The sequence below is a fragment of the Oryx dammah genome, unplaced genomic scaffold (genome assembly GCF_014754425.2).
Source record: "Oryx dammah isolate SB20612 unplaced genomic scaffold, SCBI_Odam_1.1 HiC_scaffold_4, whole genome shotgun sequence".
NCBI classification, from domain to species: Eukaryota; Metazoa; Chordata; class Mammalia; order Artiodactyla; family Bovidae; genus Oryx; species Oryx dammah.
The window spans coordinates 15,580,100-15,606,190 of NW_024070188.1; the positions used below are offsets into that span (position 1 = coordinate 15,580,100).

General features: G+C 33.7%; 2 protein-coding genes across 2 annotated transcripts in view; both read left to right on the top strand.

Moving 5' to 3' along the window:
- LOC120862864 (triadin-like) overlaps positions 1–3,248 on the top strand; it is a 72,323-nt gene extending 69,075 nt beyond the window's left edge. Inside the window, exon 4 of the mRNA XM_040239002.1 lies at positions 1,322–3,248. Coding sequence (XP_040094936.1) covers positions 1,322–1,533 — 212 coding nt within the window. The 3' untranslated portion in view covers positions 1,534–3,248. The remainder of the gene's footprint in view (positions 1–1,321) is intronic.
- A 1,234-nt stretch (positions 3,249–4,482) lies between these two features.
- Positions 4,483–26,091, top strand: part of LOC120862863 (triadin-like) — a 76,621-nt gene continuing 55,012 nt past the window's right edge. The window contains exons 1-5 of the mRNA XM_040239001.1: positions 4,483–4,515; positions 5,170–5,196; positions 7,644–7,670; positions 14,945–14,992; positions 22,060–22,107. Of these exons, the coding sequence (XP_040094935.1) occupies positions 4,506–4,515; positions 5,170–5,196; positions 7,644–7,670; positions 14,945–14,992; positions 22,060–22,107 (160 nt within the window). The 5' untranslated portion in view covers positions 4,483–4,505. The remainder of the gene's footprint in view (positions 4,516–5,169; positions 5,197–7,643; positions 7,671–14,944; positions 14,993–22,059; positions 22,108–26,091) is intronic.

Below are 26,091 nucleotides of genomic sequence, written 5' to 3' on the forward strand. Positions count from 1 at the left end.
CTTATCTCTTCTTGCTAGTCTTTGGAACTCTGCATTCAGATGCTTTTATCTTTCCTTTTCTCCTTTATTTTTCACTTCTCTTCTTTTCACAGCTATTTGTAAGGCCTCCTGAGAAAGCCATTTTGCTTTTTTGCATTTCTTTTCCATGGGGATGGTCTTGATCCCTGTCTCCTGTACAATGTCACGAAGAAATGAAGAAATTGCCAACTAAATTCAGGGATTCCAAACCATCTCTACTGAAATAGTATATCTACTAAATTTGACTATTTAATAAAAGATCATTAGCTTTGATAGATACAATGTACTTTCTTTGCAAATTAGGTATGAATATCTTCCTTAGTATTTTTCTATATTTTATACATCTAAACTTTCTAGTTTCTCACTTCCTACCTTAACCTAATAACCCTTCTCTCAAAAACACAATAATTTCTCTTTAAACCCATGTTCTAGAAATACATCATGCAATCAGTCCATTTCATTGAAAATGATGGCAGAGTGTATGAACATTTTGATGTGCACTTTTCAATTGTTGATTTTTCTTATCTGCTTTATCAATAATTTATATTTGTTTTCAGATTCCAGGAAAACAAAAACACCTACAGAAGGTATTGGAAATATTTCCTTTTTCTGTCTTATGTTTAATGAACCCCAAGCAGAATTCCTTTTTAAAGGATTCCCATGAAGGAAAAAAATATATATGGAATTAAAAAGAGAGTGAGAAATATTGAGAAAGAAAGAGGAAGAGTTAAGTCTTTACTGACAATAATTCTATTAAAACAATTTGGCAGCAATATAAATAAATATTGCATATGTTTACTTTTCATATTAATTGTTTTCAAAGAAATGTTTTCTGGACAAGACATTGACCAATGTTCAGTATCAAGCATTTATTTTGCTAGAAAGCATAAATTTAATTAATCTTGGATATACCAGGATTAATGAAACGGAATTGTTTAAGTCTTGAAGATAATCATAAACTATGTGGCAAGTATACCTATGTCTTCTGTATTTGTTTTTATGTGTTTATGTGTACAGAGTGTTTATATGTTCACATGTATTTAAAAAGACTACAATATATAATTATTTTAAATGATTAAACAATATCATCTTAGATCCATTGTCAAATAATGCTTTACAGGCAACTTATGGAAACACCTATAATAGTCAGCAATACCTCAGGTCAACACTTACTGTGAAATTTAAGGGAAGAGAATGGGGGGAGGGATTTTAAAAATTAAAATCAATCAGTGTGTTGGGGGAGTATATTTTATCTTTGACAATTTCATGAGCAATGGTTTTCTATTTATATTTTTTTCAACAGAACTAGCCAAGGGAAAAAGTAAGGAAATGCATGCAAAGTATATATTTTCTTCTGTTTACTACAACTGTTGGATTGCTGCTATACTTAAACTTGTGGTTTTGAATCTTCCTTTTCTATGTTTTATGCATGGGAACTCTATTTTTGTCAGAATGAAAGGATATACAACCTGGGGAGGGGATGGTCAGAGTGAATTGAAAAGCATGGCTCTCTAATTTCTTTGAGTCCCATTCAAATTCATGCAGTCATCTAATGATATCCGCAGTCGTCACCAAAAAACATAACTTTGTTCCATTAACCGAAAGTTATGTTAGTGTAAATGTAGTCTCTGTAATCTGGTTACTTCTGTAGTTAGAAAATGGAAGAAAAATTCTTTTTCAGGCTAGATTTACAGTCTCTTTTCTGCTTTCTTTCTTCTTGTAATCCATAAATATTTTGGTGTGTTCACGTGGTATATGACATTTTGTCCATAAAATGATTCTTTTTCCCTACAAGCACTATGAGCTCTGTGAAATTGCTTTGTTTGGGATGCATAACTTAGGCAGCATCCAGTGTTGCTTTAATACATATTATTAAAGCTTGCTTGCCCACAGTTCAGTAAAGCTTGATACTTTGAGGTTGTGTCTTTTGCAAATGTATACTCTTCTCTAAAGATATGGGGTATGTTGAACAAACAGAAACAAAAATTAGCAATTTAACCCTGTTCAATTAGCCATTAAAAGCCATCAATTTCCAGGTATGTAGCACTTTAAATATTCTAGGAGAAATTAAAAACATGTTTTAAAATATATACCAATTAAAAAAAAAAGATTTATGTGCACTTTGGTCTGGCAAAACGTAGGGCATTGAGACTCCTCATATCATAAAAGTGCTCTAGAAAGTCCTGTGAAGAGAATCATGAAATTTTACCACAGCTCAGCCAGGGGGAGCAGTCTGTCTACAGAGGAGTTTGTGGTCCTTCAGTCCTTGAGTTCTGTGTGGGCACAGCATCTGATGGGCGGTGGCACACTGGTATAGAAAACACTCTATACACCACTTCACCAGCAGGGAAATGGAGGCCAACTGGAGGTGTGAAAACTGGTATTAAGTAACATATTTATGTAACCTTAAGGAACTCACTTGATTACAATCTATATGATTTAAAAGTTCCCACAGACACTGCAACTCCTTGATAATCATCACAGTTTTGATATATTTGATAAATAGACATGGCTTCCCAGACATTTGTTTAGCATCCCAACTGTCTCCCTCCTTGGGAAGTTCTGTGGGTTGTGACTTGGACAGTAATAAGGACAGGAAAAAAGAATTTTCCTCGAAATAAATTAATTTATTTGCTCTAGTTTATCATCGGGACCTGCTTTTGTTGTTCTTATTGTCATATCGTTGAATTTACTGGATTTGGTAACTTATTTTTTTACTTCAAGATTACTTTATTCAGTTATACTTCTCCAATCCTATATTCTTATTTTGCTATAACCACAACTTGTTAGTTATTTATTTGGTTTTTTTTTTTTCAGTTTAATACCAATCATAGTAGAGGAAATGGGGGAAGTGTACATGGGACCTTCCTGTGTATTGTTTTGTCAATTCTAATGACCTCTATTTTTTTCAAAATAAAAAGTAAAAAAAATTTAAAAATCAATTGTAAATATGATTTCACGGTCTCTGTAGATATAAGGGTAATTTAATTTGTATTTATTAAGACAATTCAATAATTACATGTTGAATTATCCCATATAATAAATGTTCAACAGCCTTTTCTTGCATATCATCCCAAATTAACACAAGAGTTTTTCTGCTTACAGAATATTCTGATATGAGTGGAAGACCCTTATTTTAACTTTGAAATCTCACAGATAAGCTCATAATCATTTCTGATGCATACCCAAATCTACTTCCAGTATTTTTTGATTGTCACTTTAGAAATTTCTTTTTTTTAGAAAAATGCAAATTATTTTATTATTTTATTTTATTTTATTTTTGCTTTACAATACTGTATTGGTTTTGCCATACATTGACATTCAGCTCAGCATTAAGTTAAGCAATGCATTTAATGACTCCAGGTTTTCCAGACAGTTTTTGGTAATGTTCTTAATTGTGTTGTTAATTTTAACTAAGTCACCTGTGCTTCTTCCTTTTGACTTGTAACACTTGGTCAAGCCATCCGTTTTATTTGTTTTATTGTCTGCCTATCTTGGGAGTGGCTAAATCGATCATTATACCCTCACAACTACCAGCCTGGTAAACAAAACTGTATACCTGAGAGACTAATGGGATGACCTTAGGAGGTTCGATGACACTCTGTTTCTAAAATAAAGTTCTAAGAACTCTTTCAGCATAAACATCTTCTAGTCTCAAAAATATATGCACCAAATAAAACTTAGAGAAATCTCATTCTTTTTCTTTAAAAAATCAGATATTAATGTGTCTATGTTAAAGCATTTGACAATCATTTAAATTAACTTGACAAGCTCGTCAAGGCAAAATAAGTAAGAATAGAAATGTAGATAATAGCACTTCATATAAAATTAGTACCTGCACTTCATATAAAATTAGTGCTTATTTTAATATGAATGTCAGCTTAATCTTGAGGCCAGAATAATGCTTTGTCTCATATGATACTGGCAAAAGTGGGTTCTTAAAAAGAAACACTGTCTGAAAAAGACTCTGTAAGAAGCATTTGTCCTAAAATCAAGGGAAGTGTGTTGTGCTTATTCCTGAAAATTCTTAGTCTATTTTTAGTGTCTTAAATCTGCCTCAGCAAAGCCTTTGTCTTAGCTAAACAAATATCTTTTCAATACAAGAAAATTTCACCTTATAATAAAAAGTTCAGAAGAAATCTGTTCATCCTTATCTGAGGATTATTTTAAAGCGACTACAATAATTATCCTTATTGCTTACTTTTTATCCCAAATTTATTTCATATTGATCTAGTCAGTAAGAAAATTTAAACTTTTTCCATCCTTTATAGACCTTATGATATCTTTCTAGATTCTTATCCATGAAAAATTTTAATTCCTCTCATATTCAGAATATCTTGATTGCTGGCAGCTATTATTGGTGCAATACTACACTAGTACATGTTTGTTTCTTTGTGTTAGAACAATTAAGTTGGAAAATAAAATTGGAATAATAATAATAATAACAAAAATAATATATTTCAGAACAGGAAAAGAAAGAAAAACACATGGAACCAGGTAACTGTTTTTATTTTTATTTATTTTTTTTTAATTTTTATTTTTACTTTATTTTACTTTACAATACTGTATTGGTTTTGCCATACATTGACATGAATCCACCATGGGTGTACATGCGTTCCCAAACATGAACCCCCCTCCCACCTCCCTCCCCATAACATCTCTCTGGGTCATCTACATGCACCAGCCCCAAGCATCCTGTATCCTGCATCGGACGTAGACTGGCGATTCGTTTCTTACATGATAGTATACATGTTTCAATGCCATTCTCCCAAATCATCCCACCCTCTCCCTCTCCCTCAGAGTCCAAAACTCTGCTCTACACATCTGTGTCTCTTTTGCTGTCTCACATACAGGGTCATCATTGCCATCTTTCTAAATTCCATATATATGTGTTAGTATACTGTATTGGTGTTTTTCTTTCTGGCTTACTTCACTCTGTATAATCGGCTCCAGTTTCATCCATCTCATTAGAACTGATTCAAATGTATTCTTTTTAATGGCTGAGTAATACTCCATTGTGTATATGTCAGGTAACTGTTTTTAAATTCCTCCATCCTCTTAATTTTGAGATATTAATTTGCAACTGAATACTGAAATGCCATCAAATAGCATGGAATGTTAATTTTGTTTTTCTTTTCTTGTTTGATTCAGCAAAGTCACCAAAGAAGGAACAGTCAGGTGAGTCAGACTGGGGCTGCAGGGGTCTTTCTATCTGATGTCCAGGCTTTATTAATGCTGCAGCCTCAGACGGGGTAAGGACCAAGATGGGGGAAAGGGCAGGCAATCCTTCCATCTTATGAGATGTCATTTTTCCAAGCTCTGGACATAGAGTTAATGTCAAGGCCATGTAAGAAAATGGAAGCCAAGTAATATGTTACATTCTTGCTACTCAATGTGTATTCTGTGAACCAGCCATTGTAAGGGTCTCCTGAGAGATTGTTAGAGGTGCAGAATCTCTGGTCCCATGCCAGATACAGGGAATCAGAATCTGCAGCTTCCTAACATCCCCAGTGGATTTGTCAATGCAGTGTGTGAGAAGCCCTGTTATAGTCTAGTGTAAAAAACAAAAATAAAAGCAAAACTCTTCCTGTAAATGCATCTGACATTGCTTTGTTTTTAAATGTGAAATATTTAATTCTAGCAAATATTATCTATCTATTCAAAATGTTCTTTATTGACACATCTTGAGTACTCAGGGAGTTGCAGCGAGAGAACTAGATTATGTTTTTAATCTATTTACATTTGAATGAGGGAAAAAAAACAAATTGAGAATCAGACAAGCAGAAAAACACACATACAAACCAACAAAAACTAAGAATTCAGTACCTGTAGATATCAAACAATTTTCTTAAAGTTTCCGGGCATTTAACTTGCCCTATCTGTTGTTTCAGATGAAAATAAATGTATTTCCTGATCAAGGAACTTTAATGATCTGTGTGTATATGTGTGTAGGTAGTCAGTCATCGCCTCATATAATGTCCATTAGTCACTCCTCCCATCATAATATATTTAAATGGAAATAGCATTTACATTAGCGATACATTAAAATAAAAATAGGTGGCATTAGTGGTAAAGAACCTGCCTGGCGATGGAGGAGATGTAAGAGACTCAGGTTTGATCCTTGGGCTGGGAAAAAACCTTGGAGGAAGGTACAACAACCCACTGCAGTATTGTTACCTGGAAAATTCTATGGACAGAGGAGCCTAGCTAGCTGCAGCCCATAGGGTCGCCAAGGTGGACCCGAATGAAGTGACTTAGCACTCATGCACAAAATAAAAATGGCAATAGTATGTAAATAACCAAGCTAATCTAGCTAAAGTACTTCTACCCCTATCACAAGCCACAGCAAGTCAGATTCAAAACCACATTTCTTATTCTTCATTCAGGTTTATAAAGCTTCCTCAGCAAACCCAAATCATTTAGGTGATTCTCCAACTAGTTCCCATGGCATCATTTTATTTTCCATATAAAAACACTTAACATACTTTTATGTTCATATTACCTTTTCTATTTCCCAGTTTAAATAGAATTTAGAAGATGAGGATCGTTTTTTATATCTTTATCTCCACAGTGCCTATTGTAATGTCAGGAACATTTTGGGCACTTGATAATGTTTGATTGGATGAAAAAAAAATCAAATATGATAACATATTTTTGGAAAAACATAAACATGAATAACTCAAATAATTTATAATATGTAATAATCTCACTTTCACCACATTAGGTATTCCAGGGTAATGTTCCCACCATTTGGCCATAACATATATTCTTACTTGTGTATGTATGCAGAAAGTTGAATTAGAGCATACATCAGAGAAATATAAACATGGAGAGACATGAAGAATGATGATGGGTATAATCAGTTTTAAGAGTTTTAATAGCTAAACATTACTATCCAATATTTGAAAAAATGTAGTAATTTAAATTTCTTGAAATCTTTTTCTTGCAACTATTGGGTAATTTATTGATTCACTGTCTTCTTTTCATTCCATTTTGTAGACTTTAAGGAAACTACAGTGGCTTATATATAAAATCAATCAGATTCTTATATAATTTAAAATGGAAAACAAAATGAATGAGTCATGAATGAGCATTCTGTGTTGGCAGAAGATATATGAAGATCAGAAATCTGTGGTTCATGAAAGTAAAAGTGAAAGTTGCTCTGTCCTGTCCCACTCTTTACGACCCCATGGACAGAATACTGGAGTGTATTGCCTTTCCCTTCTCCAAGGGATCGTCCCAACCCAGGGATTGAACCCAGGTCTCCCTCACTGCAGGCGGATTTACCAGCTGAGCCACAAGGGAAGCCCAAGAATACCAGACTGGGTAGCCTATCCCTTCTCCAGCGGATCTTCCGGACCTAGAAATCAAACTGGGGTCTCCTGCATTGCAGGCAAATTCTTTACCAAGTGAGCTATCAAGGAAGCCCTAATATATTTAAAATTTATAAAAGAAAATAGCACAATATTATATGTTCTTTTTCTCAGATATACTTTTTTTTTAGTTTACAAGGCTATAATATAGTGTCTTTAAAAATGAAAATAGCTGTAAAACTATTTTAAAGAGACCCAAGGAGATTTATAACTGATTTAGACCTTTCTTTTTTTTTTTTTTGCCCTTAACAGCTCCAACTGAAAAACACATTAAAGCAAGTATGTTGACTAAAACTTTAAAAAAAAAAGACATATTTTAGCAGCTTACTCATTTAACTTTCTGCTTAGACAATGCTGATGCTAATTTTTAAGGCTGACTTACCAAATGTTCCTTGCTCTGATTATGTGTTGTGTTAAACAAATATGCATACTTACTCAACCTTGTATTGTTTTGTGAATCAGTTCTTCTCAAAATTTACCTATAGAACTTTCATTTGTAAATGTTAATTTGTCTAGATCATAACATGTTTTTGAATTGTTTGTATTTTTGTTTCCCATTGTGCAGAATGATAAGTGATCTTTTCAGTTTTTTTAAACATAATAGACAGTTTTCCTAATGGTTAATCACTTGATCAAACCAGGATGCAACATAATTTGTCTACTAGTGAAAGTTATTGTGTATTTAATGGAATGAAGCTCCCTACAATGTTATTTATTTATTACTCTTACAATATCATAATTTTTTAAGGCTTTTATCCTCAAAAATTTTAAAATTTATATATTTTTAATTGAAGGATGATTGCTTTACAATATTGTTTATTTCTGTTATACATCAACATGTATCAGTCATAACATAAGTATACATATACCCCCTCCCTCTTGAACCTTAGGTTTTTAATAACTATCAACTGGTGGCTGTAGCATACTGTGGCATTTGCGTCTATGAAACTTTGACAATACACTAAAGAATAAATGCTTTTTTCTTTTTTCTTTGTTGGTATTTCTCAATTAGATGAAGTATCTAACAGGTTGTCATTAATGACAATTATTTTAGGAAAAATGGTGTGTGAGCTTAGAAAAAAATATTCTTTCAGCTTCTCTAAATTTTGTCTATAAGATTTAAGATAAACCACATTTTTATGCATGGTGTAAATGTGTTTATATTTTCCTTTTGGTTTAGAGTTATATAAGTATTAATGATAGTACTAGTACAAAAAGAGAATGCATGTTTTATTTACTGCCAGGTTTTTGAGACAGAGTATGTCATTGGTGAATATATCAGAGAAAAATGGAAGATATAATGTTGGGTAGCTTGGTGTCTTTTTAAAAAATTACAGTTGAAAGTGTTTACATAGACATTTTAGACCTTAAAGAAAGGTGTAACATGAATCTAAAATTCCACTTATGTTTTCATGAAAATTTTTAGTTGAATATAAGCTGATTAGAACTTCATATTACTGAGTATTTCATATGCTAATACTCAGTCTGTAGAAATGCATAATCAAGAAAATATATAAAACAAAATTGATAATTTTGCTGCAGTGGTTCAGAACTTTAGATTGGAGATTACTCTGAAAATGAACATTTTCTTCCTAGGAAAATGTGACATTTAGATAAAAATACTCATTTGTGATGAAAAAAAGATTCTGTAAGTTCTGCTATCTATGAAACACTATCCAATCAAGTTTTGAAGAGATCAGCATCTTTTGCAGGAAATTAACAAATTTAGCTTGCCAAATCATCTTAGACTCAATATAAAAGTCTCTCAAAAGAATTGATATCCATTTCCTTGTATAGTTGAATGATTTGAACTTGACATAGGCATTATCTCCCAGTATAAAAGTTAATTAAAAACAATTCATAAATTATTTAAAATCTCTGCTAGCAATGTGACCATCCATTTCCCCAACTAAGAACTTGTTTTTGTTTTCTTTTTGATCTTGAAACCACACAACAGAAGAATATTTCCATAGCTTCTATATATGGTGAGCTATTTATAAGTTTAATGCCTAAGTCATCACATTACAAATACTATTGAAAATCCCTTCTGTTACTCACAAAGTATGGGGCACATAGTATTGTGTATGTAACCTGAATATTCAGGATATGATTTTACATTATCTTAAATTATGAGAGCAAGTGAGGAATTGAGATTTATAGTTTAATATAAATTATTTATGGGATAATTGAATTAACAAGGAAAGGTGAGATTGACAGGACTAGTGCAAATCTATGGAAAAAATAAAAGGTAATTTGTTTTCAGCACTCAATTAAAGGAAATAAGTATAATATGAATTGAATTTGTGGTGTAGAATTATTTGTTCTAGGTCCTAAGGAAACCAAAATTAGTATAAGAAAAACACTGGAGGACATAGACTAGTTTGGAGCCGTATCAGTACAGGGTGGATGTTCTCATGGTGTCATGAGCTTGAAGAAAAGAGAAATCATTCAGGGTCAGTGATGTAGCATGCACTACGGAAGGGTACTTACTGCCTCCACGTGTAAAGTTATGCATCAGTGATTATGTGGATGGAGGAGGAGTGCCTTTTACCAACAGAGATGCCAAACCTAGATTTACAATTTCTGCAGGTCAATAAAGATTCCATTATAATTGTTATTGTTCAGTCATTAAGTTGAGTCCGACTCTTTGTGACTCCATGAACTGCAGCACACCAGGCTTCCCTGTCCTTCACTATCTCCCAGAATTTGCTCAAACTCATTTCCATTGAGTTGATGATGCCATCCAACTATCTCATCCTCTGTTGTTCTCTTCTCCTCTTGCCCTCAATCTTTTCCAGCATCAGGATCCTTTCCAATAAGTTGGATCGTCACATCAGGTGGCCAAAATATTGGAACTTCAGCTTTAGCATCAGTCAATGAATATTCAGGATTGATTTCCTTTAGGATCAACTAGTTTGATCCCCTTGAAGTCCAAGGGACTCTCAAGAGTCTTCTCCAGCACCACAGTTCAAAGCATCAATTCTCCAGCACTCAGTCTTTATGCTCCAACTCTCACATCCATACATGACTACTGGATAAACCATAGCTTTGACTAGATGGACCTTTGTTGGCAAAGTAATGTCTCTGCTTTTTAATATGCTGTCTAGGTTGGTCATAGCTTTTCTTCCAGGGAACAAGGGTCTTTTAATTTCATGGTTCCTGACGCCATCTGCAGTGATTTTGGAGCCCAAAATAAAAAGTCTGTCACTGTTTCCATTGTTTCCCCATCCATTTTTGCCATAAGTGATGGGACCTAATTCCATGATCTTTGTTTTTTGAATGTTGAGTTTTAAACATTTTTAAATAGCTTTTAAACAGCTGTTTTAAACAGCTTTAAACACCCTTTTCATTCTCCTCTTTCACCTTCATCAAGAGACTCTTTAGTTCCTCTTCACTTTCTGCTATAGGGTGGTATCCTCTGCATATCTGAAGTTATTAATATTTCTCACAGCCATCTTGATTCCAGTTTGTGCTTCTTCCAGCCCAGCATTTCACATGATGTACTCTGCATATAAGTTAAATAAGCAGGGGGACAATATACAGCCTTGACGTATTCTTTTCCTAATTTTGAACCAGTCCATTGTTCCATGTCTGGTTCTAACCATTTTTTCCTGACCTGCATACAGATTTCTCAGGAAACAGGTAAGTTGGTAGTATTCCCATCTCTTTAAGAATTTTCCACAGTTTGCTGTGATCCACACAGTCAAAGACTTTAGCATAGTCAAAGTAGCAGAGGTAAATGTTTTTCTGCAATTCTCTTGTTTTTTGCTACAATGCAAAATGTTGGCATTTTGATCTCTGGTTCCTCTGCCTTCTCTAAATCTGGCTGTACACCTGGAAGTTCTTGGTTCACATACTGTTTAAGCCTAGCTTGAAGGATTTTGATCTTTAGCCTGCTAGCATGTGTAATTAGTACACTTATGCAGTAGTTTGAACATTCTTTGGCATTGCCTTTCTTTAGGATTGGAATGAAAATTGACCTTTCCCAGTATCATACTGCGTTTAAAAAAGATGCTTCAACACACCCAGTTCTCCTTCCTGCAGCCCACTGCACCTCTCCCTCAACTCCTTACCACCACATTGGATAATGGTATAGGGGTTGATGATATGACTAGTTATTTTCAAGAAGGAAGGGGATGAAACAAGTAGATTTTTAGATCTTTTATACTACTCTTGGTGATCAAGAGGGAATATAGTAGACAGTGCTTAGCAAATACATTAGACATCACTCTCTTTTTCCCAAAGAACTCTTCAAGGACCAGTATTCTTCAAACCCTTGTAAAGTACTGCCATACATTGCTTTGTTCCTCTTATCAAGGACAGCAGGGCTTTGATAATGTTTTCTTGTGCGTATTTGACCAGCCTGTGGTCAGTTTGAATTATGAGTAAAAAAAAAATACCAAAGACCAGATCAGAGCCAAAGTCTAGTTATTTTTAATTGCAGGTCTAAATTTGAATTAAATGACAACAATCAGGAATTTTTCATTTCTTGGTTTTAGCACCGCACTAGATTTTTGTGTTATGCTCAGCCACCAAGCCTGACTCTGCTTATCACCTTAACTACATTTCAATACCTCCCTGTGTGAGTCACACATCTACACACATCTGTCTCTTGATCTACCAGTATATGTCATGATCTTCCAGGAATATCCAGTATGCAGAATTTAAAAACAAAGTACCTTTGAATTTATTCAAAGATATGATACTAGAAGACTATTTGGGAACAGCTTAAAATTACTTAGAAAGTGACCTGGCTTTTTTATTCAGTTTAAATATTCTGTCATGGAAATTGCTGGGGAAAAAGATCTATAGGCCTGAACTAGTAGATCTGATATCAGTGATATGTGTCTATACCACAGGTTGCATGTCCTGTATGACACTATATCTCAGTCATTTAGAGCAGACTGGGTATATTGTATTATTCCAGAATAATAATTACTAGCAACTCTTTTCACCTGCTTAGTTTGGATGATAAATTATATGATCACTACCCAAATCACATATGATGCTGCCTGATTGAACTTAAAATAGCACTGATACAATGCCAGGTGCTGGTTTGGGAATTTAAGTACCATAAAAACTAGACTGTGATAGACCTGGGACAGATTTAGATTGTAGGGCAAGATGTGCTTCTTGTTTAATCCTACTTATAAAGCCACAGTTGGTGTCCTGGGTGCTATCCTGAAACTGGAAAATGTCATGGTTTGGAGCTTAAGAATATACATCAAGTTTGGTTCAAAGAAAACGAAGCTAGATAAAGGAGTACTAGCAGAAGTAGAATCTGAGTTCAGTTTAGAACAAGGCAGCAGGGAGAAAAGGAAAGAATTTCAAAGAGGAAATCAGAAATAAATTTTATGGAAGTATAATGAGTACAGCAAAATAACACTAAAATGTATGACTATTGAGACAAGTGCTATGTGACTTGAGTCTTATTAATAAAGCAATCTCTTGATATTGTGTTTTAAAGGGTAGCATGATATTGGGGCAGATCTAAAGTTTTCCAGTAGGACAGGAACAAAAGAGACCTAAAACAATTCCACTTGATCAAAATCTGATGTAAGAAAAACCAGCCATTTCAACAGAGAATGGAGAGATTATTTTTGAGTATTGCTGATGCAGTTGGTATTCATTGCAAAGAAATAATTTATTCCTAGGGCTTCCCTGGTGGCTCAGAGGTTAAAGTGTCTGCCTGCAATGAGGAAGACCTGGGTTTGATCCCTGGATCGGGAAGATTCCCTGGAGAAGGAAATGGCAACCCACTCCAGTATTCTTGCTTAGAGAATCCCATGGACAGAGGAGCCTGGCGAGCTACAGTCCACGGGGTTGCAAAGAGTCGGACACAACTGAGCGATTTAGTTTGTACAACTTCAGAATATCATTCTGGATGGTTTAGGAACTGAACAAAACAAGGCATTAAATAAGTATAGGAAGATATATTTTTATATTATTTTGAAATATAGTTGAATCTCAAAAATTACATGCAAATTTGTTATAAAAAGTTTAATATATTTTATTATATTAAAATTAAAGCCAATCAATAGATACCACAAAGAGATAAAAGACAAGCTACATATGTGGAAAAGATGCCTGTAGCATATATTAGTAACTAGAGGTTAGTAGTGGAAAAAAACACTCTAAAAAAGGACAAAGAACTTGATAGAATAGTGGGTAGAAAAAAATGAGTAAAAGATATAAGCAAGTATGAAAAATAAAACAAGAAAGACACAAAATGGCCTGGAAATATATCAAAATAGATTTAGTGTGTTAGTAATAATGAAAATTTTCTTAAAATCACAGTAATACTATTTTATACATATCAAATTGACCAAAAATGGAGGAAAATGTTCATTCTGGTGATGGTTATGCTATGAAACAATAGAAAGTCTTACATATACTGTTGGTATGAATGTAAATCTTTGGAAAAATATGGCATTTATTTGGAGTCAAACAAGAGCACATGCTATGACCTAGCACTTTCACTTCTAAGAAAATTCTTGCACATTGCACCAGGATTCCTGTGCAGGAATATTCATAGCAGCATTATTTATAATAATACAAAATCGGACAGGACCCAGTGTTCATTGGCAGGGGAAGGGGTCCATAATATGTAGAATGTGTATACAGTGGGATACACTACACAGCAGTGAAAGTAATCAACTACAGCTACTCATATCAGAATGACTTGTGTAAAGAGTTAAACAGCTATAAGTAAACAGTGCATCAAATAGGGCAGTGACAAAACCATGAGGGAGACCCCACTAGTAGGAACTAGGGCAAAGGTTTTGCAGAGAGTACCTGGAAGCAAAGCAAAATATATATATATAAACTGACTATGACATGTATCGCCTTATTTGGGAAAATTTAGTTATTTGGCTCTTACGATAATTGCTCTTGAGTACCATTTTCTTGATTCAAGGAAAATCTTGTTGACTCTGCCTTTGGTTTCTTTATGTAGACCAGTAAAGGTGCTGAAGCTGTTAAAGTCTAGTAGGCCATCTTGTTAAACTATTTTAACACTGCATCTCAGCACATTTTGAAGGAAGCCAATTACAAGAATTAAAAAATAGAATTCAATTTATATAAAGTTTTATCACTAAACAATATAACTCAACCGTGTATAATGGCTTTACCTTTGTTTGGAGATAAATTCATGTAATAAAAAACTACAGAAAAATAAAGAAATGATTTATACAGAAATTAGGGCAATGATATTGAGATGAAGAGAGAGGTATGCCAATGAGTAGTAAGACAAATAAGAGGTTTCAAAGGCTTTGGTGATATTGCATTACTTAAGCTTACAGGGGGTTGGAAAGGTATGCATTTTTCACAAGGATTGTATCTTGGAAGAGAATTTCTGTATTATTTAACAATTAGTTACAAAAAAATTCAAGCACATTAAAGCGTAAGTTTTCTCTGCTGCTTGCTTTGCTCTTAGGTGCCACATATGTTTTATCCTTTAGGTAGTTTTAGTCTTGTCTGACTTCGAATACTATAAGGTATTGACCTGGCATGTCTAATATCCATTTCTTGTTCTATAATACCTGAATTTACAGAGACTGAACAAACCAAAGAAGAGGTTGGTTCTGCCTCATCGAAAAAAGGTCAGTGCAGCTTAAAGAAAAAGATGTCATGACTATAACTTCTTTATGCATATAGAAGAGCCTTATTTATTGATTTTACTATTTCACTGATATGGAACAAAGTCACTTTGCACAAGATTTGTAGTACCTATGTTAACAAGGCTTTGTCTTTGCTACTCTGATGCCAAAAGTTTTTATTCTTTTAGGGTCATAAACTAAAGATAGTAATTATAGTCCAATTTTAAGTTAGTTTTTAAAAATAAATTGAAGAAATGCAACTGTGTAAACTCCACAGGCTCCAATCATCTGGAGAGCATTCAAACTTAGTACACTGATTTATATGTTTAGGGTTTGAACAAACAGAACTTTGACTAGCAGAACTTGCATGAACAATGTTCGCTTTATGTAAGAATAGTGTAAAATTGGAAATTACATTCCTTGGGATGCTTGCCTGAAAAGAAACATATTAGGAAGTTTGGAATTTAAGTTTTTAAATCTATTTTTCTTGTCACATCTAATCAGAAGCAACCATTATGTGAATATTGACTCCTCTTAGTTGACATTCTAAAGAATATCTTTAAGAACATTAATAAATGTTAAAAATATTCAGTATGATGAAAAATTTACATATTCTCCATTCAAAATAAACTGGAATAATTTTGAAATTTGTGATTTTAATTTATAAATAGAAATGAAATCAATAATATAGCCAGTGTCTTTGTAAGAATCTCAAGACACAGTTTAGCAACCCTGTCCTCCACACACACATATACAAACACTACACATATACCCTTTCCCATATACGCCACTAAAATGACTTAACATTTTTCTTCTTAAAAGCTCTTTATTGCATATGCTTTTTAGGAAAATATGTATCAGGACTATAGGGAGATATAAAATATATATGATACATATCCACATTCCTAAGTTTTATATATATTTATATAAATGAATACATGGATATATTGATAAATGTATATATTAATCAAGTAAACTATAAATTAATATGTTAGTTATATAAATTAGTGTACAAGTTACTATTCACATGTATATACTGATGAAAGACAAAAAATTAAAGGATACTTAAAGGAAATATAAACTGTACTGTAAGATAATACTTCATTAGAACCAGTTGAATTATTTAATGGGTTTGCTTTTTCAAATATAATTCTACTTATTATTCTGAATTTATAGTAAATAGAAATAAAATCTGTTTCCTAGATAGCTCTTTTCTTAGTAACCTGGTATTTGTGATGTCATTTTTGCGATAAGTGACCATGATACCTGTTTCATCGACATATTTTACTAGGTATCGATTTGCCAGAAGTGGTAGAGCCTTGAATTTATTGGAAGCCCATATTAATATATGTCATTCTTTTATGAGGTCTTATTCTAAAATCACTTTTGCTTGTCAGCATTAAGTGTAATGTGTGGGTAAAACCTGGGTGCTTCAGAATGGATAATTCCATGGTGTCAATAACAAGGCTAAGGGTCTCAATACAGATTCAGAGAAAGTCATAATCTAGGCATGGATACAGGGAACATGGATCTAGTAAGTAACTATATGGTAAGTACATCTATATTTGCTGAAGCAAGAACAGAAGGAAGGCAGAATTGTATTCAGAATCTTCAGCCATGAATGAAACCAGTGGGATGTCCAAGTAGCAGTTATATGGATTTTATCTGGAATTAGATTTCACATATTGAGCTTCAAGAAATCTTTGATTGTCAGGACAGTCTGGACACAGAGTTAAAAAGGAAAGATTCGAAAACTAGTAGCTGACCCATGCATAGACTCTGAATCACTTGGAGCCTGGATATTTAGGGTAGAAATATGAGCACACATAATATGGAGTTAGTCAAGTCCCATTAGAGTAAACAGACATGCTGAATTAATATTGAATCTTAATTTAGTGAATTCACTGAAATATTCAACCAAGAATGATCTCTGAGTTTAGAGTAAGGCCAAACATTTTGGTTGGGATTAATTAGAACTGATTGCTAGGCTCAGAATGAAATGCAAGGAGGTAAATAACCTGTTTATGAAAATAGAATATTGGCATTATTTACTTTGCCTCTAGTTAATTAGATCTCATACCTCAATCATTAATTTAAATATGACTCTACATATTAGATTTCTTTGCAGCTGTAGAAAATGAACAGAAACAAGTGTTCCTTCCAAAGCCATCATAAACATTTTGAAACTCAGGTAGGACTTAACCAGTTTGACAAGTGACAAATAACATTCAAAGGAGACTCTTCTCATTTGTCAGGTAGTTTCATTTCTCCTTATCAGTGATGATTAATCACACGTGAAATATATGTTGCTTCATCATACATATAGTAACCAGCCCCCAGTCTCTTTTGGGCTTTCTTTGTTTTTAAGAAGCTGGACTTTATTATTCTACATTGAGGCTTGAACTAGGAACTGTGTTACAGTGTTAAGTGGAAATTACTGATTTTACAATCATTTTAAATGTTCAAAGTTAGAAAAATAATTAAATATTTTAAATTGATCACAGTGTGCCAGTTTATATCTAGTATAAATTGTTTAATCTTAAGCTTGCTTTTAAGGCAAATTTTATTTGGCGATATATAGTATTAAATCATCAATATGATAATTATCTTACTGTTTTATATTTGTTTTGAAGTTTTCAAATACTTTTCACTTTCATTCAACATATACTTGTGGATCATACACTATGTGAAAACTTAAGGAAATATACAGATATTACTTGAACAATTAAAATCATGAATATATGAATCTACTCCATGAGTTATTTAGGCCTCATTTATTTTTTTTGCTTTCAGCTAAATGTTTTCCATATGACCATAGTTAATGTTTGAAAGGCAACAGGGCAAATAGATAAATAGAGATAAAGAGCCATAGGAGTTTAAAAATTATTTTTACTTGAGGAAAAGCAAAAGATTTGCTGTAAAAGGTGACTTTAAATTTAAGCCCTAAATAACAGGTAGACTTTTGTTATATAATAATTAGTTGAAAGAGTATCTTGGGCCTAGGTAACAGAGGAAGGCAAAGCAGAGGGAAACTGCATGATGTCTATGAAAAGTAATAAAAGTCTCAAGAATACAATATGAATAAATACAACTTGTGCTAATAATGCTGTAAGGGGGCCTGATTTTAATGTTCAGCTCTATCTTATGAGCACTAGGGAGTCCATGAAGAATTGTAAGTATAAGAATGATACTCAGACTTTTGCTTTAGAAAATTAATAGATGCTTGCTCCTTGGAAGAGAAGTTATGACCAACCTAGATAGCATATTGAAAAGCAGAGACATTACTTTGCCAACAAAGGTCTGTCTAGTCAAGGCTATGGTTTTTCCAGTGGTCATGTATGGATGTGAGAGTTGGACTGTGAAGAAAGCTGAGTGCCGAAGAATTGATGCTTTTGAACTGTGGTGTTGGAGAAGACTCTTGAGAGTCCCTTGGACTGCAAGGAGATCCAACCAGTCCATTCTGAAGGAGATCAACCCTGGATATGCTTTGGAAGGAATGATGCTAAAGCTGAAACTCTAGTACTTTGGCCACCTCATGCGAAGAGTTGACTCATTGGAAAAGACTCTAGTGCTGGGAGGGATTGGGGGCAGGAGGAAAAGGGGACGACAGAGGATGAGATGGCTGGATGGCATCACTGACTCAAAGGGCATGAATCTGAGTGAACTCCGGGAGTTGGTGATGGACAGGGAGGCCTGGTGTGCTGCAATTCATGGGGTCGCAAAGAGTCGGACACGACTGAATGACTGAACTGAAAGTAAATAAAAAGAAAACCAACCTGAAACTATAGAAAACCAACTCTCCATCTCACAGTTCATTTCAGGACTGTCTGTCCATAATCAAAGCATTACTGTATAATAATGGTAGCTGCTTTGTTTCCTTAGTACCTGGAATCTCTGAAGGTGTCCAGCACAAATCTACTTTTTTCCCTAAAATAGACACCTCCAAATGTTGATCAAAATGAATGGTTTGATCCAAATGGTGTGATCACTCATCTAGAGCCAGGCATCCTGGAATGTGAAGTCAAGTGGGCCTTAGGAAGCATCACTATGAACAAAGCTAATGGATGTGATGGAATTCCAGCTGAGCTATTATCAAATCCTAAAAGATGATGCTTTGAAAGTGCTGCACTTAATATGCCAGCAAATTTGCAAAACTAAGTAGTGGCCACCAAACTGGAAATGGTCAGTTTTCATTCCAATCCCAAAGAAAATCAATGCCAAAGAATGTTCAAGCTACTGCAGAATTATACTCATTTCACACACTAGCAAAGTAATGCTCAAAATTCTCCAAGGTAGTCCTCAGCAGTATGTGTACCGTGAACTTCAGTATGTTCGATCTGGATTTAGAAAAGACAGAGGAACCAGTGGTCAAATTGCCAACATCTGATGATGGATCAAAGAAAAAGCAAGAGAGTTCCAAAAAACATCTACTTCTGCTTTATTTACTATGCTAAAGCATATGACTGTGTGAATCACAACAAATTGTGGGAAATTCTTCAAGAGATGGGAATACCAGACCACCTTATCTTCCTCCTGAGAAACCTGTATGCAGGTCAATAAGCAACAGTTGGAACCGGACATAGAAAAACAGACTGGTTCCAAATTGGGAAAGGAGTACGTCCAGGCTATATACCGTCACCCTGCTTGCTTAACTTATGTGCAGAATACATCATGCAAAATGCTGAATTGGATAAAGTTTAAGCCCGAATCAAGATTGCCAGTAAAATGTCAATAACCTCAGATATGCAGAGGACACCACCCTTATGGCAGAAAGCAAAAAGGAACTAAAGTGCCTCTTGATGAAAGTGAAAGAGAAGAGTGAAAAAGCTGGCTTAAAATTCAGCATTCAAAAAACTAAGATCATGGCATCCAGCCCCATTCTGTTATGGCAAATAGATTGGGAAAAAATGGAAGCAGTGATGGAGTTTATTTTCCTGAGCTCAAAAATCACTGCAGATAGTGACTGCAGCCATGAAATTAAAAGACACTTACTCCTTGGAAGAAAAGCTATGACAAACCTAGATAGCATATTAAAAAGCAGAGACATTACTTTGCCAACAAAGGTCCGTATGGTCAAAGCTATGTTTTTTCCAGTAGTCAAGTCTGAATGTGAGTTGGACCATTAAGAAGGCTGAGTAAGGAAGAACTGATGCTTTTGAACTGTGGTGTGGAGAAGACTCTTGAGAGTCCCTGGGACTGCAAGATCAAACCAGTCAATTCTAAAGGAAATCACTCTTGAATATTCATTGGAAGGACTGATGCTGAAGTTGAAGCTCCGATACTTTGGCCACCTGATGCAAAGAGCTGGCTCATTAGAAAAGACCCTGATGCTAGGAAAGATTGAAGGCAGGAGGTGATGGGGGTGACAGATGATGAGATGGTTGGATGGCATCACTGATTCAATGGACATGAGTTTGAGCAAGCTACAGGAGATGGGGAAGGACAAGGAAGCCTGTGTTCTGCAGTCCATGGAGTCACAAAGAATTGGATAGGATTTAGCAACTGAACAACAATAAAAAGTCTGATATTACATGCAGAAGACAACATGCAACCAAGTTGGTTTTATTTCTTGAATGCAATTTCAAAAATCAACATAATTAACCATAATAATATAAAGGGAAATTGAACTTTTCATAAATGATGCATTTCATACTAATGTACAAAGAAACTTCCCTATTCTGAGAATATATATACAAAAAACTATTAACAAATATTATACTCATTGGAGAAAATGGAAAGATTTCTCACTGGGAATTGGAAAAGACAAGGATGTCTGCTATCAGCACTTATATTAAACGTTATACTGGGTATTCCATCCCTTGCAATTAAGTGATAAAAAGAAGTAATTTGTACAGAAATTTTAAAAAAATTAAAAATAAAACTTTATTCACAGGTGAAATTTTCTATTTGAAAAATCCTTTTTAAATTTTTTTTGAAAATTTCTAAAGAATCTACAGATGAACTATTACAACTGAGTGAATTTAGCAAGTTTTATATAAAACTTTTCCCTCTTTTTTGCTCTAGTTAATATCATTAACTTTTTGAAAAGATCATGATCATTTACACTGAAGACACTTTAGGTTTTCTATAATTATTTCTTCAGAATATTTTTAGTATGTTCTTTATATCCAACATTTGATTAAACTATATCTTTGGCTTAATTTGATTCCATTTGAATGCTTTGGCAAGGATATTTCAGAGGTGATAACTGTTGTATATCATACTGCATGTCATTAGAAGCACAAAATATCTGGGTGTCCCATTATGAATGAGTGGTTCTAAGTTTCACCAGTGTGTTAAGTTGGTGACAATCACATTTTCGCTTCAAAGTTGCAGTTTTCCCTGTGCAGCTCTTGAGGGTACTTTTGGGTATGATGGCAATATTCAGTTTCCCATTCATCCTTCTAATAGTTGCCAATGTCCTCTGAAGATCCTTGCTTTAATCAGTTATTTCAGTACATTGACTTTGTCTGAACTGTATTTCTTGGATGTATAAACAGGTAATCAGATAATTTTACTGCTCCACCAACAGCAATAAAATCTCAGTAGTTCATCAGAAACAGTGCCAAAGTGATACTTTTTTTTTTTTTGGTTACTTGTGATGACTTCATTTAATATTTAAGCAAATCTCAAGCATGACTACTCTGTCCTTTGAGCTGATTAAGTGATATTAAGCATGAATTTAAAGGAGCACCTAGTTGACATTTTCAAGATGCCAAGAGGTTCCAGCAATAACCTGGAATGTAAGTCTATTAATCATAATCCTGTCAAGCAGAACTCTTCACAGAGCTTGTTTATCAAAGCAACATGTAAAAGAATAAGGGGGGCAACAGTATGTAAAAACTAGTAAGAAGAGGGCAAGGAATTATTTTTATTTCTCTAATTCTTTAAGAGTAGACTTATAATAGTAGGTTTCTGTTGAATTATAGAGAAATGAGAGGTATTGAAAAAGCTTTAAAATAGCCTGTTTAGAAGAAATCTTTGGCATTGAATGAGTTACAAAATGCCTTTTTGTGCAGAAGCAGCATTTCCATTGGAACTTTTATTTAAACCTTATCTCTGCTTTGCAGCTGTACCTGGAAAGAAGGAAGAGAAAACAACCAAGACAGTGGAGCAAGGTAAAAAATAATGAAGGAGGTTGACATTATCTTCTTTAGAAAGACAACAACGTGAGGAGGAAAGCACTGGATTCAGACAGGCGGACGACAATAACCTTTAAATCGATTGCTCTCTATCACTGTCCTTGTGTGTTTCTCTCTGCCAGGGAGAATGTGAGGTGGCAATCTGGGTTTTTATTCTTTGTTATAACTAAACTCTGAGTGTAAGTTCAGAACAGGAAAGCTCCACAAACTGCTTAATTACATCAAGAAAAATGCTGAAGATTGTTGGGAATGAGGAAGATTTTCAGGCCAATTGATAGACATTTTTTCCTGTGTGATTTGTGGTTTTAACACCACCTGACTGATCATAGTTTAAAGAACAGCGATGACAGAATTCTGTTATGCAAGAACAATTTCTACAGCTTGAAAACTAGTATGTTAAAACAAAGTGAAACACCAGCAATACAAGTAAATTACTTGAGTCTGTATTACAACTTCAGCAATTGATTCTCCCAAGACGTCTAAAATTTCAGTGTTATATATCACAATGCTATAAATAATGCATTTTCTTTTTACTTATGCAGCTATATAATAAATATATCACTCTAGAATATGCTTGAGGAAAATACTACAGCATAGTAGAGTAAAAGCATTTGAGCTGATGTTGTGCCTTCTCTTAGAGTTCACATTGCTAATAATTTTAATTGTTGTTCCCTCAATCCTTTGGCTTTTAATGCATTATAATATTATAATATTTACTATTAATTATAATCAGTAGATGAGGTTAGAACTAGCATAATTTTGTCAAGAATAAAATGAAAATAATTTCTCCTCTTAGAGACAAATTCCTAATATCAGAAATTTAGATATTTTTATATAAATATATTAAGAAAATCATTCAAACTTTCACACTTCAGATAAGTAAACTAAGTTAAGGAATGACTAATTTAAAAAATTAGTCAAGGATTGATTTCCTTTGGCTTTTCAAAATAAAAATCACATTAGATCACATTGAAAAAGTTTTCAAATTTATTTTGGTTTCTGCAGATTACCTCGGCTTTTAGAGTTCAGTTGAATGTTTCTGTCAGCCTCTTTTTGAGGTGGATACATTAGTCTCTGAAATATAAAGTTGAGGTGTAGGAGCATGGATCCCAGTCTCAACTTGTTGACTTTGACAAGGTTCTGAGCCTAAATTTCTTCTCTAAAAAACAGGGTTAATTATACTTGACCTTCCTGTCTGACAAGATGTGGAGTTCAAAATACATGTGAAAGGATATGAAAAAAATGTAAACTCCTAGTTAAGTATTTAGGATTTACTAGCCCTTTTTTCTTATGAAATCCACTTCAGTATAAGTGAGAATCAAATCACTTTGCTTTCATTAAGCTTCATAGTTTTTCTCCTCTCTAGTATAAAGGTATGGGCTGCTCATTTTATGGCATTTGCAAATTGTTTTTATAACCACAGAAAATTAAGAGAAGACTGACTGGAATATAAAATGGCCACACTAATAATAATACCTAACATATAACTGATTTCAACGCACATTGTTTTATTTCTTTTTACCTTCATGTTGGTGTCAGTTTCATTAATTATATAATGTTGCCTCAGAAAGTTCAGAGACTGGAAATGGCTTTTAGAGATATGAATTTACTCCTTCGGATGATTTTATAATTCATTCTTTTACTAAATACATTTTATTTTATAAACACTTACGCACTTGGCTTATATAAAAATGAGTCTTTTAATGACTTTTTAATATTGATTCAGTAAATCATTTCAGTTTTAAATATTATAAACCAATGACTTCATATTTTTTAACTACACAGATCATACAAAATAGGGTATTTGGATAACTTGAATGTTTTTGTGATGGTATATTTATGACAAATAATTTATATGAAAAATATATTTTGTGATTTTAATAAATTAAGAAATTTATGTGAGAATAAATCACTTACATTCTACAGATTTCATCATAATATTCTAATATTTATTCCTGAGATGATATTTGACTATTGTGTAGTTCTCTTCTTTAAATTGATTTTAGTTATATTTAGAAGTATAAGTAATCTAAAACTAGTTCATAATGCATTGAAGTACAATTAAATGGTTTATAAAGAGTTATTTTCATTAATTTAAATTTGAACTTAAAAACTCTACTAGGGACAAACTTTTACTCATAATTCTTAATAGGTTTCAAATACACTTTTTGATCTATGTAAAATTGTGTATATTGAACCTCTGGACCTATTCTGCATTATAATTGCTGGGAAGCATTGATTAAGCTAAATTTTATGCTATGGAAAATTCATATAGTGATAGGTGAAAACATTTTACGTTAATGTAATTTAGTAAACGGAACCTCATATTACGTAAGAATTAGAAATTTAGTTAATTTAACTTTTGCAAAAGTCTAAAAGTATACCTCTAATTTTATCTGTAGTTCATTGAGGGATGACGTGGTTTTCAGTTGTTCTTCTCATAAAGATCATACTTTGGCTAGACCAGAATTTTGAGTGTTAAGAAAATCTTTATAAATCTCCCCACTTTAAAGATACACACATGCACACACACCACAAACACCATTAGCAATTTCTTTTTGTTTATAAAGCAGTTACCTAGAAGCATCAGGAGACACAAATATTTTCCATAGTATATGTTGCTGTCCTTATAGTGAGAGCCAAGGAATGCCAAAGATAGAACATCACAACACACTCTACTATATGAGGATTTGTCTTTATATTTATTGTATATTATATCTAGAAAAATACATCACATTTCATTGGTGATTTAGTCACTAAGTCATGTCCGACTCTTTGTGACGCCATGGATTGTAGTCGGTCTGGCTCCTTTATCCATGGGATTTTCCAGGCAAGAATACTGGTGTGGGCTGCCGTTTCCTACCCCAGCAGAACTTCCTGACCCAGGGATTGAACCTGCATCTCCTGCATTGCAGGTGGATTCTTTACCACTGAGCCACCAGGGAAACCACTTCAGTATAACTTCATTTCATTTCATTAAGCTTGGTTTATTTCATTTTATTAAGCTTGGTTAATGCACATTTCATTAAGCTTGATTTATTTATTGTTTGATATTTAATTTTTCATATTTAGTGTACTTTTTTCTCCTTGGTATTACTTTTCAAAATTGACCTGTCTCCCTAACTCCAATTTCCCTCTCTCTTTTTTAATCTTGCTTTCTCTCAGAAGAAAATCTTTGATAATATTTGCTTGTTGCTATCCAGAAGATCAAAGCAGTCACTCTCAGGAAGCATTCAGTGATGTCTTACTTACCAGGGCAGGGCTGGAGACCAGTCAAGACAATTAACTTTAATGATATGAGTGGTAGATTGGAGTCCCAGCATCTCCTTGTTTCTAATTTTCTTCCTTCTAAGTGATTTCAATCTAACAGTGAAAAGGTGAAGAAAAGAGTAATAAATCAAATCACTCACATATCATCTTTCTTTTTCTTTCATTCATACCTGTGCGTGATATCACTTAAAGCTTTCTTTAAGAATTTGTTCTAAGGGACTCTAACAGTGCTGGCATGTAGGAAGTATTCAATAAATACTTGTGGGTTGAATAAAACATAGAGGGATTGCTGAAGAAAGGAATGTTAGGTGATGCAGATTTCAATAATCTGTATCTCTAATGCTGTAAAATTATGATATTTTAGTAAATCACATGTGATTTCTGAAGCAAAAGTTGCCAAATATCTGAGAAACCAGAAGATAACTGATTAACTTATCCAACTACCCTCATTTTAGAGTAAAAACTCTAGGTGAAATTAATAATTAAATCTGCTGCTGCTGTGCTATGCTGTCATGACTGACTCTTTGCATTCCCATGGACTGTAGCCCACCAGGCTCCTCTGTCCATGGAATTTTCCAGGTAAGAATACTGGAGTGGGGTGCCATTTCTCTCTTGCATTACCTGCATTGGTAGGGAGATTCTTAACCACTAGCACCTCCTGGGAGCCCAACTAAATATTAATTGATCATT